We start from the raw sequence: 14,095 nt of genomic DNA, 5'->3' as shown, positions 1-14,095 counted from the left end.
TATTCGTTTGCCTAGGGATGCCCTAGGGACGAGAATTGGTTCTTGATCCCAAGGTTTGAACAGAAGTCTCTGAAGTCTTGGCTGTCGAACTGTCTCCCATTATCTGATATAATCATCAACGGAATCCCGAACCTGCAAATTATATTCTTCCACACAAAGCTCCGAACTCTTGCCTCAGTGATTGTTGCTAGAGCCTCTGCCTCAACCCACTTTGTGAAGTAATCAATAGCAACTAGTAGGAATTTTACTTGACCTTTACCTTGGGGTAGTGGACCGACGATGTCGATTCCCCATTGTGCGAATGGCCACGGGGAGGCTATCGTCATCAATCTCTCTGCTGGAAGCCGTTGTACATTCTCGTATCGCTGGCACCTGTCGCACTTCTTAACGATTTCAACTGTGTCCACCTGCATAGTAAGCCAAAAATAACTTGTTCGTATTACCTTGTTTACCAGGGATCTGGGTCCGGCGTGGTTGCCGCAAACTCCTCCATGGATTTCTTCCATTATGTATCTGGCTTCTTCTTTGTCGACACACTTCAAGTAAGACATGGAGAAGCCTCTCTTGTATAAGGCGTCATTAAGGATTGTGAATCTAGCCGCCCTCTTCCTGATCTTTTTAGCTTCTTCTGTATTCTGAGAGAGGTGTCCGTCCTGGAGGAAAGAATTATTGGTGTCATCCAGCTGTTTGTGCTCTGAATTGTGAATATTGGGACTTCTTCAATGCTGGGGTGCTTCTGGACTTCCATCGCCAAGTCCATGCTAATCTCCCCTTTTTCTGACGATGCTAGCTTCGAACTTCGTCTACCCCCATATTCTGACTTCTTGGGATCTGTACGAATTCCACCGTATCGAACTCCTGAGTCAGATGTTTCGTCAGCCTAAGGTATTTCTGCATTCTCTCTTCCTTTACTTCGTACTCCCCTTTGATCTGCCCGATCACTAGCTTTGAATCATTTTGGACTAACAGGTTCTTAGCTTCAAGCACCTTTCTGAGCCTCAATCCCGTCAGTATCCCTTCGTATTCAGCTTCGTTGTTGGTAGCCGAAAATTTTAGTTGAACTCCATACTTGAGCATCTCTCCGTCGGGGGTGGTTATGACGACCCCTACTCCCCCCCTCCTTTGGGCTGACGAACCATCAGTCTGTATCGTCCATCGCTCGACTTCGTTGGTGAGGCTATCCTCGTCCGGAAAGGTGAACTCTGCGATGAAGTATGCCAAAACTTGCACCTTGATGGTTGTTCTGAGATGGTACTCAATGTCAAATTGACTGAGTTCAATTGCCCACTGAACCATTCTTCTGGCAACTTCAGGTTTGTTCATGGATTTTTTGATTGGTTGGTCCATCATCACGAGGATGGGATTCGCCTAAAATTATTGCCTTAGCTTGCGTGAGGCTACTATTAACACAAACGTGATCTTTTCAATCTGTGGATACCTGGACTCAGCCCCTTGGAAAGCTTGGTTGACGTAGTAAACTGGGAGTTGTTTCTTGCCTTCTTCTCTAATCAAGACTGCGTTCACTGCTGAAGCTGACACTGCCAGGTACAAATATAGATCTTCCCCTTCTTTGGACTGGCTTAAGAGGGGTGGACTACTCAGGTAACGTTTGAGTTCTTGGAACGCTGCTTCACATTCGTCAATCCAAGCGAAAACCTGTTTCAAGGTCTTGAAAAAGGGTAGGCACTTGTCTGTAGCTCTAGAGACAAACCTGTTTAAAACTGCAATCCTTCCTGTGAGCTTCTGGACTTCCTTAACAGTTCTGGGCGATGCCATGTTGATTATGGCTTGCACTTTCTCCGGGTTTGCTTCTATTCCTCTTTGGGACACCATGAATCCCAAGAATTTTCCTGAAGCTACACCAAAAACACACTTACTAGGATTCAACCTCATCTGGTATTTTTTGAGGGTGGCAAACATCTCCTTCAGGTCGTCCAGATGTGTGAGCTCTTCCTTACTCTTGACGAGCATAACATCCACGTATACTTCCATGTTCCTGCCAATCTGTTGGCTGAACATTTTGTTCACCAGCCTCTGATACGTAGCTTTGGCATTCTTTAATCCAAAAGACATTACCTCGTAACAGTAGAGTCCTTGACTCGTGATGAAAGCAGTCTTCTCCTGATCTTCTTCAGTCATCCTTATCTGGTTATATCCCGAGAAGATGTCCATGAACATCAGTAACTTGTGTCCGGCTGTAGAGTCCATTAGCTGGTCTATTCTCGGTAAAGGGAAACTGTCCTTCGGGCACGCCTTGTTCAGGTCTGTGAAGTCTACGCACATCCTCCATTTTCCATTTGCCTTCTTTACTAGGACAACGTTTACGAGCCATTCAGGATAGTGTACTTCCCGGATGAACCCTATCGTCAACAACTTGGTAACTTCATCGGTGACTGCTTGGTCTCGTTTTGGGGCAAAGACTCTTCATCTTTGCTGGACGGGTTTCCTTTCCGGGTTCACATTCAACTTATGCTGGATGACTTCTGGAGCTATGCCTGGCATGTCCTCGTGGCTCCATGCGAAGACATCTAGATTTTCTTTAAGGAATTGAATGAGTCTTGTTCTCATCTCAGGGCTTAGCGTCGGCCCTATCTTCGTCATCTTGTTCGCTTCTCCTTCAGCCAGTTCCACTGTTTCTAGGGCTTCCATTTTGCCTTCTTCCTTCTCTTCAATCATCCATGTGTGGTTCTCCTTTGCAGCCAGGACGGCCTGATAACACTCTCTGGCCAGGACTTGATCTCCTTTTACCTCGCCAACACCGTTATCTGTTGGGAATTTCACCTTCAAACAGTAGGTGAACGTGGCTGCTTTCCATTTGTTGAGCGTGAGCCTCCCAATGATGATATTGTAAGATGAGGAGCAATCTACCACTAGGAAATCTAATTGACGGGTCAACTGCACCGAGTAGGTCGCCACTGTTACTGTTAACGTCACTATGCCCTTGGGATATACCCTGTCTCCGCTGAAACTGACGAGGGGATAGTCAAATGGGCGCAACCTCCGTGGATCTAGCTTCAGCTGCTGGAAGGCAGGGAGGTAGATGATGTCTGTAAAGCTACTGTTGTCCACGAAGATCCTTTTGGTATTGAATCCCTCTATGTTCAGCATTATAACCAAAGGGTCATTATGGGGCTGCTTCACTCCCCTGGCATCCACTTCATTGAAGGACATGTCTCGGTCCGTTCGTTGTTGTTTGAACGGAGGTATCGTGTGGACGCTATTTACCTGCCTCTGATACGCTTTCTTGAGGGATTTAAATGACCCCCCTGAGAAGGGCCCTCCTGTGATCGTCTTTATCTCCCCGATGACATCCTGTGGAGGTTAGGACGGGCGATCATCATTTCTGGAAGAGGACTCGTGCTGGCTTTTATTTCCGTCTTTGAACTTACTATATTCCCCCTTCTTCACATATTTCTATAATTTTCCTTTTCGTATCAGCTCCTTTATTTGCTCCTTTAGGTCCCTACAATCTTTTATGTTGTGGCCGTGATTCTTGTGGAATCGACAATACTTGTTCTTATCACGGACGTTAGGGGATGAGTGTAATGGTCTTGGCCATTTGAGATAGTGCTCATCCTTAATCTGAATTAAAATTTTGTCAACAGGCATAACTAGAGGAGTAAATCTTACCGTCCGAGGACTTTTATCATCTTTTTTTCTGTTCATGTCATTATTTCGACGATCTGGACGTTCCCCCTTTTGACCCCTACGCTCATCATCCCTTCTTCCTTTGTCTCCTGGCTTCTCTACATCCTTTATGGTTGCTAAAGTGTCTTCGACATTCATGTACTTATATGCTTTTAGGAGCATTTTTGCCATCATCTTTAGAGGATTCTTCGCTAGTGAAGCCACGAGATCTCTGGATCTCAGCCCTGCTTTGAAGGTCGCTAGTTGTACTTTGTCATAAGCTTCGTCTACCTCAAGGGTCTCCCGAGTAAAACGTTTTACATATGACCTTAAGGTTTCCTTCTCCCCTTGCTTGATGGTGAGTAAGTGGTCTGCTAGCCTCTTTAGGCGCTGCCCTCCTATGAAGTGACGCAAGAAGGCATTGCTCAACTGCTCGAAGTTGTCAACGGACGATGTTGGCAATTTTGTGAACCATTCCCTTGTGGCTCCTTTAAGAGTGGTGGGAAAGGAACGACACAGTATCTTGTCAGGTGGTTGTTGGAGACCTAGCGTCGTCTTGAAGGTATTAAGGTGATCCTGAGGGTTCCTGAGTCCGTCGAACGGCTCAAGTTGAGGTAAACGAAACTTTGACGATACTGGGCATTCAAGTACCACCGCCGTGAAAGGCGAATCCGTGGCCTTTACCATTCTGTCTATGCTTCAGTCCATCTTCTCCTTAATGGCATTCCTCAGTTCGTCCATCTCCTTCCTTATCTCTTGAAGGAGATCTGAATTCTGCTCGTCCGGAGTAGTTGATCTTTGATGAATACTCCTTCTATGGCTATCCCCTTCTCCCTCCATGTTATCCTTGGATCGGTTCTCCTCCTATTGAGCCTGTTGGACCTGTTGGAGTCATAGCTTCATTTCCTGATTTTGTTTGGTGAGTTCTTCAATGGTGGCTGCAAGAGATTGAACTTGCTGGGCCAAGGCTGCGGAATCTAGATTGGATTCCATCTGAGTGTTGAAGTTGATGGAAACTACGTTTTCAAGTATGAATCTGAACCTACAAACCTACAGAACCTACAAACCTCTTTATTCAGCAACATTTTCATTAAAAATTGGTCTCACAATATTATTCACACTGATGGAACACAAATCCGTCAGTGAATGTGCAGATGGAATCACTCGCGGGATGTGAAGGTTTGCTCGTCGAGGGACACCGGTGTGGTGCCTGCCACAAAGTCTCCGATGCCAAAGTTAGGATCACAGTTAAACACAATAAAGAAATAATAGATAGTTTCAGAGTATTTTTGCATATATCCCCTTTTGTTGGTTGTGTGAGAGTTTTATACCTGAGCCCATAAGGGCTAGCCGTTTGAGGTTGTTAATGCTTTCTTTTGTAACGCACCTGGCCAGTAATGAGACTTTTAATAGGCCTTCCAACGGTCTTCTTGGTTGATTTGGTAACTGCTCGGATCATTGATTGATCGCATTGAATAACTCTCTGCCTCGTCAGTGATGATGGCTTCCTTCGTTGTTTCTGATCACTTCGTCATAGATGATTCTCCCGTCAGTAATGTTATCTTCGTCATCGGGATGTAGAGTCGTCATTCCCGTCAGTTGCCCCCCAGGTTCTGGGGTCGTCGGTGACCCGTCATGACGATCACAGAAGATGAAAAGTTTTTCTTGTGACTCTTGGGGTTCTGTTCCACCTTTAATGCTTAGTGGCGGTATTACACGCAATCATGGCCACGTGGCGCTTGATGGTCTGTGGAATTAATGGCATGACCCTTGGGTTTCCCGCTGGTTTTTCAATCGTTTTTGGCCCACATTTAAAACTTCTCCTTTTCAACTTTTCGTTTATTTCTCAGAGAGCAAAAGCAAACCAACTTTTTAGTGATACTCTGAATATTTTGTGGCTTCCTTCTTCTCCGATTTGCCTTGCGCTGCTTCTGCCGTTCCGCCATTGGAGGTATGTTCTTCTTTCCTTTTTCTTTCTTCTTTTTCTTCTTTTACTGTATAATTTCTGATTTGCTATTCCCTTTTCGCTTCTATTCTGGTGTTGGCTTTTGTTTTTCTTTAGGGGTTTTCAGTTTCGTACCTTGTTTTCCTTTTGATTTCTGTATTTTCCATGGTTGATAGCTTAGAGGTTAGGATAGCTTGCCCGTCGATCTCCTTCCTTTTTGCGCGTCTAGGGGGGTCTTTGGGTACTTACCCTTTTTTAGAAAATTTTGTGTACGAAGGCAATAGTCTGAGCGTCGTTTTGAGTGATTTGTTGCCGTTGCTCCGTCAATCGCTAAATTGGTTTGAGGATTTAGGAGGGAGAAGATTAATGTCTGAGGTTAGGTCTAGTGACCTCGAGACTGGGCTATCGTCCAGTGGTGGCCCGGCTGAAGGAGATACCGCCGTCTCTGGTTCTCGAGAGGTTAGGGCTTTTTATGCCCTTAGGGAGATTTGTGGTCTGGATGACGAGACCGTGAATAGATTTAAGGATAGGTTTCAATTTCCGTCTAGGGTTCGTGTTCGTCGTCCCAGGGAAGAAGATAGGGCTTGTCACTTCTTTCCAGGTGAAATATGTTTTTATGAGTCAGCCTTCACCTGTGGGCTTAGGTTCCCCGTCCACCCGTTCCTGATGGAACTTTTAGATCATTTTGGTATAGCCCCTGGACAGCTCATGCCAAACTCGTGGAGGATCGTCATTAACTGTATGCAAATATGGTTGGCCTCCAACGGGGATATGATCAGGATAGGTGAGCTTACCTACCTGTATCGTTTGAAAGAGTCTAAAGAGTGGGGATATTACGAATTAGTCCCTTGGGAGAGAAAGATTAGGATCGTCAAGGGATTGCCCTCGTCATTCAGGTATTGGAAGTCGCGCTTTTTCTTTGTGTCTGGGGACGACTTCGAGACCCAATCTAGCAGTGATTGGGGTGATATCCCGAGGTTGCTCCGTCGGTGGGGAACCCCGACCTTAGGTGCGTCAGTATTTCTCCCCGTTGTTTCAATCCTGCCAATTTTCAAGTTCTGATCTTGCTGACTTCTTTGTTTCTTTGTTTGGTACAGTTAAGAGACGGCCTGGGCTGAAGAGACGATATAAGGAACGCATAGAGACCGCCATCGGGTACGCTGAGACGATTGAGAGCTGGGACGAGCTAGTTGACCCTCGATCTCTTGCGTTTTACAACCTTGGTCCTGACCCATCTCCTTTCGTTCTTCGTCAGCTTGGCATTGAAGGAAAAAAGAGTAAGTTTTAACTTCGTCAATGCTGATTCCTCTTATGTATAACTTCGTCAATGCTGATTCCCTTTGTGTACATTTAAGCAAAAATTTTTTTTTTTTTTTTTTTTTTTGACACACTTTCTTCTTGCAGAGATGACGACCAAGTTTAACAAGGACATGTATGCAAAGATGAGGTCAAAGAAGGACGAACCCCTGTCCAATTTGGAGAAGAAGACCGTGCGAGTTACCGGGAAGGGTTCTGCCTCCATCCCGCTCAGCATTGTTCCTTCCATAGCCTCCGAAACGACGAGGACTGCCTCCCCGGCCGTTTCAATAGAAGAGATTCCTACTCCTGGCTCTAAAAGGCCGCGCGTGGTTGGCAAAGGAAAGGAGAAGACTGATACTCGTTCATCCACAATATGGGATGACGAGTCATTGGCCGTGGAAAGGGCTCACGAGGTCGTTACTTCAGCGGACTTGAAGGCTCTATCTGACTTGTCCTTAAACGATGTGGCTTCTCGTCACGTCCACAAACTGGTCCAGGTGTGTGTTCTGCCCTCTTCATCATTTCATTTTTTTTTTTTTTTTTTTTTTTTTTTTTTTATAGACGACTTCATAACTTCCTCCAGGTGTTGGGAGAAAGTATCCATATCACCGCTGAGTACCTCACTCAAGGGGCCAAGGTGGCGTCTCTGGCAACCCGGATGGAGGCTCAGGAGAAGGAGAACTCTGACCTGAGGACGAACCTGATCACTTCCATGGACGAGGCCTCGACATTGAAGGAGAAGGTCAAGGTGCTGGAGGACGACCTCAGAGTTGAGCGCGGGTTGACTCAGGAGAAGGATGAGCAACTTACGGCGGCCAAGGAGAAACTAGTAACCATTGCTGCTCGATCCGTGGAGGCTTTCCAGACCACTGACGAGTACAATACCGTGCTCTTCAGCTGGTATTTTAAAGGATTTAAGCTTCTCCGGAGGTATATGATCAAGCATCCTTCTGGAGTCAACTTGGAGAGCCTGGATTTGGAGGAGGTGGACAAGGAAATGGCCCTGGAGGAGGCGGCTTCGTCTTCTGCCCCTGGTGATGATGCCCCCGAACCTGTTGCTGACGTGCCGGCCAGTGAAGGCACAGCTGATGCTTGACTCTACATACTTAGGAAAATTTTTTTTTTATTGTGGGTGCCCGTCTTGTTTTGGGCCTTTCTTTTTGTAAATCTAATTTCAAAACAATTTACTTTATTTTGAAAACAATGATATTGGCCCAGTGTTTATGGGCTGGAATGAAGCGTACTTACTTTTCTTCTTGATGTTCTGGATGATTTACATCCGTCCGTACTTTTTTGTGCTTTGTTAATTAGTTGTTGATTTAATGCACTGTGCTCTTCCGTTAGCTGACTTCTGCCATTTGACTTATGACCGTCCAGGCGGACTCTCGTCACTTGGTCTTTTAACCAAAGTATTATGGTCGTCGGTAACTTACATCCGTCAAGGCGGAATCTTGTTACTTAGTCTTTTTAACCATAGTATTATTGTCGTCGGTAACTTACATCCGTCAAGGCGGAATCTTGTTACTTTATTCTTTCTAGCCATAGTATTATGATCGTCGGTAACTTACATCCGTCAAGGCGGAATCTTGTTACTTAGTCTTTTAACCATGGTATTATTGTCGTCAGTAACTTACATCCGTCAAGGCGGAATCTTGTTACTTTATTCTTTTAACCAGTGTTATGGTCGTCAGTAACTTACATCCGTCAAGGCGGAATCTTGTTACTTAAGTCTTTTAACCAGTGTTATGGTCGTCAGTAACTTACATCCGTCAAGGCGGAATCTTGTTACTCAGTGATTTATAGGCCTCATGGTCGACCTGTGCTGCCTGCGCAAAAACATTGAAGGAATAATACTTTTATTAACTTCAGTAACGAGTGCATTTGTGTATTACATTTACTCATGGTATTTCTTTAAATGCTCAATGTTCCAAGGACGAGGGAGCTTTCGTCCGTCCATAGTTTCCAGATGGTAACTCCCTTGCCTAGAGTAGTGAACGACGCGATATGGCCCTTCCCATGTAGGGCCCAGCTTCCCTTGAGTAGGGTCTTTAGTGGCTATAGTGACTTTGCGAAGGACGAGGTCCCCTATGGCCAGACGCCTGAGTTTGACCCTCTTATTGTAATACTCGGCCATTTTCTTTTGATACTGTGTCATTCTACTGGACGCATTGTCTCTTATTTCATCCAAGCAATCCAGGTTGAACCGCAGCCCCTCGTCATTGAGTCCTTCTCTGAAAGTTCCTCGCCTGATGCTTGTTACGCCAACTTCTACTGGGATCACTGCTTCCGAGCCGTAGGTAAGCCTGAAGGGTGTCTCTCCTGTCGGGGTTCTGGCTGTAGTCCTGTATGCCCACAAGACACTAGGTAGTTCTTCTGGCCAGGCACCTTTTGCTTCGTCCAGCTTGGTTTTGATTATCTTGAGTAACGTCCTGTTTGTTACTTCCATCTGTCCATTTGCCTGGGGGTGTCCCGGGGATGAGAACTGATTCTTGATCCCGAGGTCCGAGCAGAACTCTCTGAAGCCTTGGCTATCGAACTGCTTCCCATTATCAGATATGATCGTCAAAGGGATCCCGAACCTGCAGATAATGTTTTTCCACACGAAGCTCCGGATCCGAGCCTCAGTGATGGTTGCTAGGGCCTCTGCTTCAACCCATTTTGTGAAATAGTCAATAGCAACTAGAAGGAATTTTACCTGACCTTTACCTTGGGGCAGAGGACCGACGATGTCGATTCCCCATTGCGCGAATGGCCATGGGGAGGATATGGTCGTCATCTTCTCTGCTGGAAGCCGTTGTACATTTCCGTACCGCTGGCATCTGTCGCATCTTCTGACGAGGTTAGCAGCATCCCCCTGTATGGTTGGCCAAAAGTACCCCGCTCTTATCACCTTGTTTACTAGGGATCTGGGGCCGGCATGGTCGCCACAGACTCCTCCGTGTACTTCTTCTAGGATGTATTTGGCCTCGTCCTCGTCGACGCACTTCAGGTAGGGCATAGAGAAGCCTCTTTTGTACAAGACGTCATTTAGGATCGTGAACCTGGCTGCTCTCTTTTTGACCTTTCTGGCTTCATCAGTATTCTGGGGTAAGCGCCCGTCTCGGAGGAAGGATATTAAGGGCGTCATCCAGGTGTTGGTGCTCTGGGTGGTGAGCACTGCCACCTCTTCAATACTTGGGTACTTCTGAATTTCTATTGCCACGTCTGTGCTCGTCCTTCCTGCTTCTGACGACGCTAGTTTTGACACTTCATCAGCTCCAATATTCTGGTTTCTTGGTATCTGGACGAAATCCGCTGTGTCGAACTCTTGGGTTAACTGCCTTGTCAGTTTAAGGTATTTCTGCATCCTTTCTTCCTTTGCCTCGTACTCTCCACTGATCTGTCCGATTACCAGCTTTGAATCACTCTGGATAAGCAAGTTTTTGGCACCAAGAGCTTTTCCAAGTCTCAAGCCCGTCAATATTCCTTCATATTCGGCTTCGTTATTGGTGGCTGGGAACTCCAGTTGAACTCCATATTTCATCACTTCTCCGTCGGGGGTGGTTATGACGACCCCTACTCCCCCTCTCTTTTGGGCTGACGAACCATCTGTCTGTATTATCCATTTATCAACTTCGTCGGTAGTCCCTTCTTCGTCTGGAAGAGTGAATTCAGCGATGAAGTCAGCCAGAGCTTGTGCCTTGATGGCTGCTCTTGGATGGTACTCGATGTCAAACTGACTGAGTTCGATTGCCCATTGGACCATTCTCCCTGCTGCTTCCGGTTTGTTCATTGATTTCTTGATTGGCTGGTCCGTCATTACAAGGATAGGATTTGACTGGAAATACGGTCTGAGCTTGCGCGAGGCTACTATAAGCGCGAACGCAATCTTTTCAATTCTTGGGTACCTGAACTCGGCTCCTTGAAAGGCCTGGCTGACGTAGTACACCGGGAGTTGCTTCTTGCCTTCTTCTCTAATCAATGCTGAGCTGACTGCCGAGGCTGATACTGCCAGGTACAAATATAGGTTCTCCCCTCCTTTGGACGGGCTTAGGAGAGGTGGACTGCTCAGATATCGCTTCAACTCTTGGAACGCTGCTTCGCATTCGTCAGTCCAAGCAAAGGCCTGCTTGAGGGTTTTGAAAAAGGGCAAGCATTTGTCTGTGGCCCTAGAGACGAACCTGTTTAGAGCTGCTATCCTTCCCGTAAGTTTTTGTACATCCTTGACGGTCTTGGGTGGAGCCATGTCAATGATAGCTTGTACTTTTTCTGGATTGGCTTCTATTCCTCTCTGGGACACCATGAATCCCAGGAATTTTCCCGAGGCTACCCCAAAAACACATTTGTTAGGATTCAGCTTCATCTGGTGTTTTCTCAGGGTTGCAAAAGTCTCCTCCAGGTCGTCCAGATGAGCGAGCTCTTCCTTACTCTTGACGAGCATATCGTCTACGTATACCTCCATGTTTCTGCCAATTTGTTGGTTGAACATTTTGTTTACCAACCTCTGGTATGTAGCTCCAGCATTTTTCAACCCAAAAGGCATCACCTTGTAACAATAGAGTCCCTGGCTGGTGATGAAGGCGGTCTTCTCCTGGTCTTCTTCAGCCATCTTTATCTGGTTGTACCCTGAGAAGGCGTCCATGAACGTCAACAACTTGTGTCCAGCGGTAGAGTCCACGAGTTGGTCTATCCTTGGTAGAGGGAAGCTGTCCTTTGGGCATGCTTTATTCAAGTCAGTGAAGTCTACACACATTCTCCACTTTCCATTGGGTTTCTTTACCAGGACGACGTTGGCGAGCCATTCTGGGTAGTATACCTCCCGGATGAATCCAGCCGTCAAGAGTTTGGTTACCTCTTCTGCTACTGCTTGATCTCGCTCTAGAGCGAAAGTTCTTCGTCGTTGCTGAACGGGCTTCCTGTTGGCGTCCACATTCAGTCTATGCTAGATGATCTCTGGGGATATGCCTGGCATGTCCTCGTGACTCCATGCAAAGACATCAAGATTCCCTTTATGGAACTTTATGAGTCTCGTTCTCATCTCAGGGCTTAGCGTCGTCCCTATCCTGGTTGTCCTGTCCGCATTTCCTTCTACCAACTCCACTGCTTCCAGGGTCTCCACTCCGTCTTCCTCTTTTTCTTCTATCGTCCACGTGTGGTTCTCCTTTCTTGCCAGTACGGCCTGGTAGCACTCCCTTGCCAGGACCTGATCACCCTTCGCTTCACCTACACCATCGTCTGTTGGGAATTTCACCTTCAAACAGTACGTGGACGTTGCTGCCTTCCACTTGTTTAGGGTAGGCCTCCCAATGATGACATTGTAGGACGAGGGGCAATCTACAACCAGGAAATCTACTTGTTTGGTCAGCTGCAACGGGTAGGTCCCTGCTGTCACCGTCAGAGTCACTATACCCCTGGGGTAAACCCTGTCTCCACTGAAACTGACCAGCGGAGAGTCAAAAGGACGGAGCCTTTTTGGATCTAACTTCAACTGCTGGAAGGCTGGGAGGTAGATGATATCCGCTGAGCTTCCGTTATCAACAAGGATCCTTCTGGTATTGAACCCTTCTATATTCAGCACTATGACCAGGGGATCGTTGTGAGGCTGTTTCACTCCCCTGGCGTCTCCTTCATTAAAGGACATATCTTGGCATGTTCGTTGGTACTTGGACGGAGGAATGGCGTGGACGCTGTTCACCTGTCTGTAATATGCTTTTCTAAGCGATCTGAATGACCCTCCTGAGAATGGTCCTCCCGTGATCGTGTTTATCTCCCCGATCACCTTGCGTGGAGGTTGGGATGTATGGTCGTCATCCCGATTGAAGGATTCCTTTTGGGTCCTATTGTCGTCTCTGAACTTGCTGTATTCTCCTTTCTTTACATATTTCTGCAACTTTCCTTTCCGTATTAACTCCTCTATTTGTTCCTTCAGGTCTCTGCAATCTTCTGTGTTGTGGCCGTGGTCTCTGTGGAACCGGCAATACTTGTTCTTGTCCCGTACGTTGGGGGACGAGTGTAATGGCCTGGGCCATTTGAGATAATGCTCGTCCTTGATCTGCGTGAAAATCTTGTCAACAGGCATAACCAAAGGAGTAAATTTTACCTGACGAGGATTTTTTTCATCTCTCCTTCTATTCCCGTCACTGTTCCGACGTTCTGGTCTGTCTCTCTTTTGCCCTCTGCAGTCGTCTTCCCTCTTGGACTTATCTCCTAGCCTCTCGGTATCTTTTATGGCAGCTAGAGCATCTTCCGCATTCATGTATTTTTGGGCCTTCAGGAGCATCTCTGCCATTGTCTTCGGAGGGTTTTTGGCAAGAGAGGCTACAAGGTCTCTGGATTTCAACCCTGCCTTGAAGGTCGTCAGTTGCACTTTGTCATCAGCTTCGTCCACCTCCAGAGTTTCCCGGGTGAATCGCTTGACATATGACCTCAGAGTCTCCTTCTCTCCCTGTCTTATGGTGAGTAAGTAATCTACTGGTCTCCTTGGGCGTTGTCCCCCTATGAAGTGACGCAGGAAAGCACTACTTAGCTGATCGAAGTTGTCTATGGACGAGTTTGGCAACTTAGTAAACCACTCTCTTGCAGCTCCTTTGAGAGTCGTAGGGAAGGAACGGCATAATATCTCGTCAGGTGGTTGTTGAAGGCCCAGAGTCGTCTTAAAGGTATTAAGATGATCCTGAGGGTCCTTGAGTCCGTCGAATGGTTCTAATTGAGGCAGGCGAAACTTTGACGGCACGGGGCAATCAAGTACCGCTGCAGTGAAGGGCGAATCTGTAGCCCTTACCATCTTGTCTACACTCCGGTCTGTCTTTTCCTTGATAGCGCTCCTTAGTTCGTCCATCTCTTTCCTCATTTCCCGAAGAAGATCTGAGTTCTGTTCGTCCGGAGTAGTTGGTCTCCGGGGGGTTTCCCTCTGTTGGCTATCCCCCTCTCCCTCCGTGTTACCCTTGGACCGGTTTTCTTCCTGTTGAGCTTGTTGAACCTGCTGGAGCCGCAGCTTCATTTCCTGGTTCTGCCTGGTGAGCTCCTCAATGGTGGCTGCCAGGGCTTGCACTTGCTGGGCCAAGGCCGTTGAATCTGGGTTGGATTCCATCTGGATATGGTGAATTGATGGAAACTACGTTTTCGAATGTAAATCTGAAAACTCGTCCCCACAGACGGCGCCAAACTGATGGAACACAAATCCGTCAGTGAATGTGCAGATGGAATCACTCGCGGGATGTGAAGGTTTGCTCGTCGAGGGACACC

At 46.9% G+C, this 14,095-nt stretch overlaps 2 protein-coding genes across 2 annotated transcripts; both read right to left on the bottom strand.

The window, feature by feature from the left end:
• Positions 1-3,414: 3,414 nt before the first annotated feature.
• On the bottom strand, positions 3,415-4,314 carry LOC126691145 (uncharacterized). Its single transcript, XM_050386214.1, has one exon. The coding sequence runs from the start codon at positions 4,312-4,314 to the stop codon at positions 3,415-3,417; it is 900 nt and encodes a 299-aa protein (XP_050242171.1).
• A 4,326-nt stretch (positions 4,315-8,640) lies between these two features.
• LOC126691144 (uncharacterized) lies at positions 8,641-11,702 on the bottom strand. The gene is made up of 3 exons (XM_050386213.1): positions 10,699-11,702; positions 9,567-10,590; positions 8,641-8,697 (listed from the first exon to the last, which is right to left on the bottom strand). Exons 1-3 carry the CDS (start codon positions 11,601-11,603, stop codon positions 8,641-8,643), a joined length of 1,986 nt encoding a protein of 661 aa, XP_050242170.1. The 5' UTR covers positions 11,604-11,702.
• Positions 11,703-14,095: the final 2,393 nt, after the last annotated feature.

The sequence above is a fragment of the Quercus robur genome, chromosome 7 (assembly GCF_932294415.1).
Source record: "Quercus robur chromosome 7, dhQueRobu3.1, whole genome shotgun sequence".
Lineage (NCBI taxonomy): Eukaryota > Viridiplantae > Streptophyta > Magnoliopsida > Fagales > Fagaceae > Quercus > Quercus robur.
Note: the sequence above shows the minus strand (reverse complement) of the source record. Positions and strands in the feature narration are given on the sequence as shown.

Bases quoted from the DNA above. Each gene is read 5' to 3' on its own strand.
- LOC126691145 (XM_050386214.1), bottom strand. From the start codon at position 4,314: ATGGTAAAGGCCACGGATTCGCCTTTCACGGCGGTGGTACTTGAATGC.
- LOC126691144 (XM_050386213.1), bottom strand. From the start codon at position 11,603: ATGTGTGTAGACTTCACTGACTTGAATAAAGCATGCCCAAAGGACAGC. The intron at 10,591-10,698 runs GTATTTCCAGTC...AATCGAACTCAG, and splicing joins GCCTCGCGCAAGCTCAGACC to TCAGTTTGACATCGAGTACC. The intron at 8,698-9,566 runs GTAAAATTCCTT...GTTTTTGCGCAG, and splicing joins TGCCCCAAGGTAAAGGTCAG to GCAGCACAGGTCGACCATGA.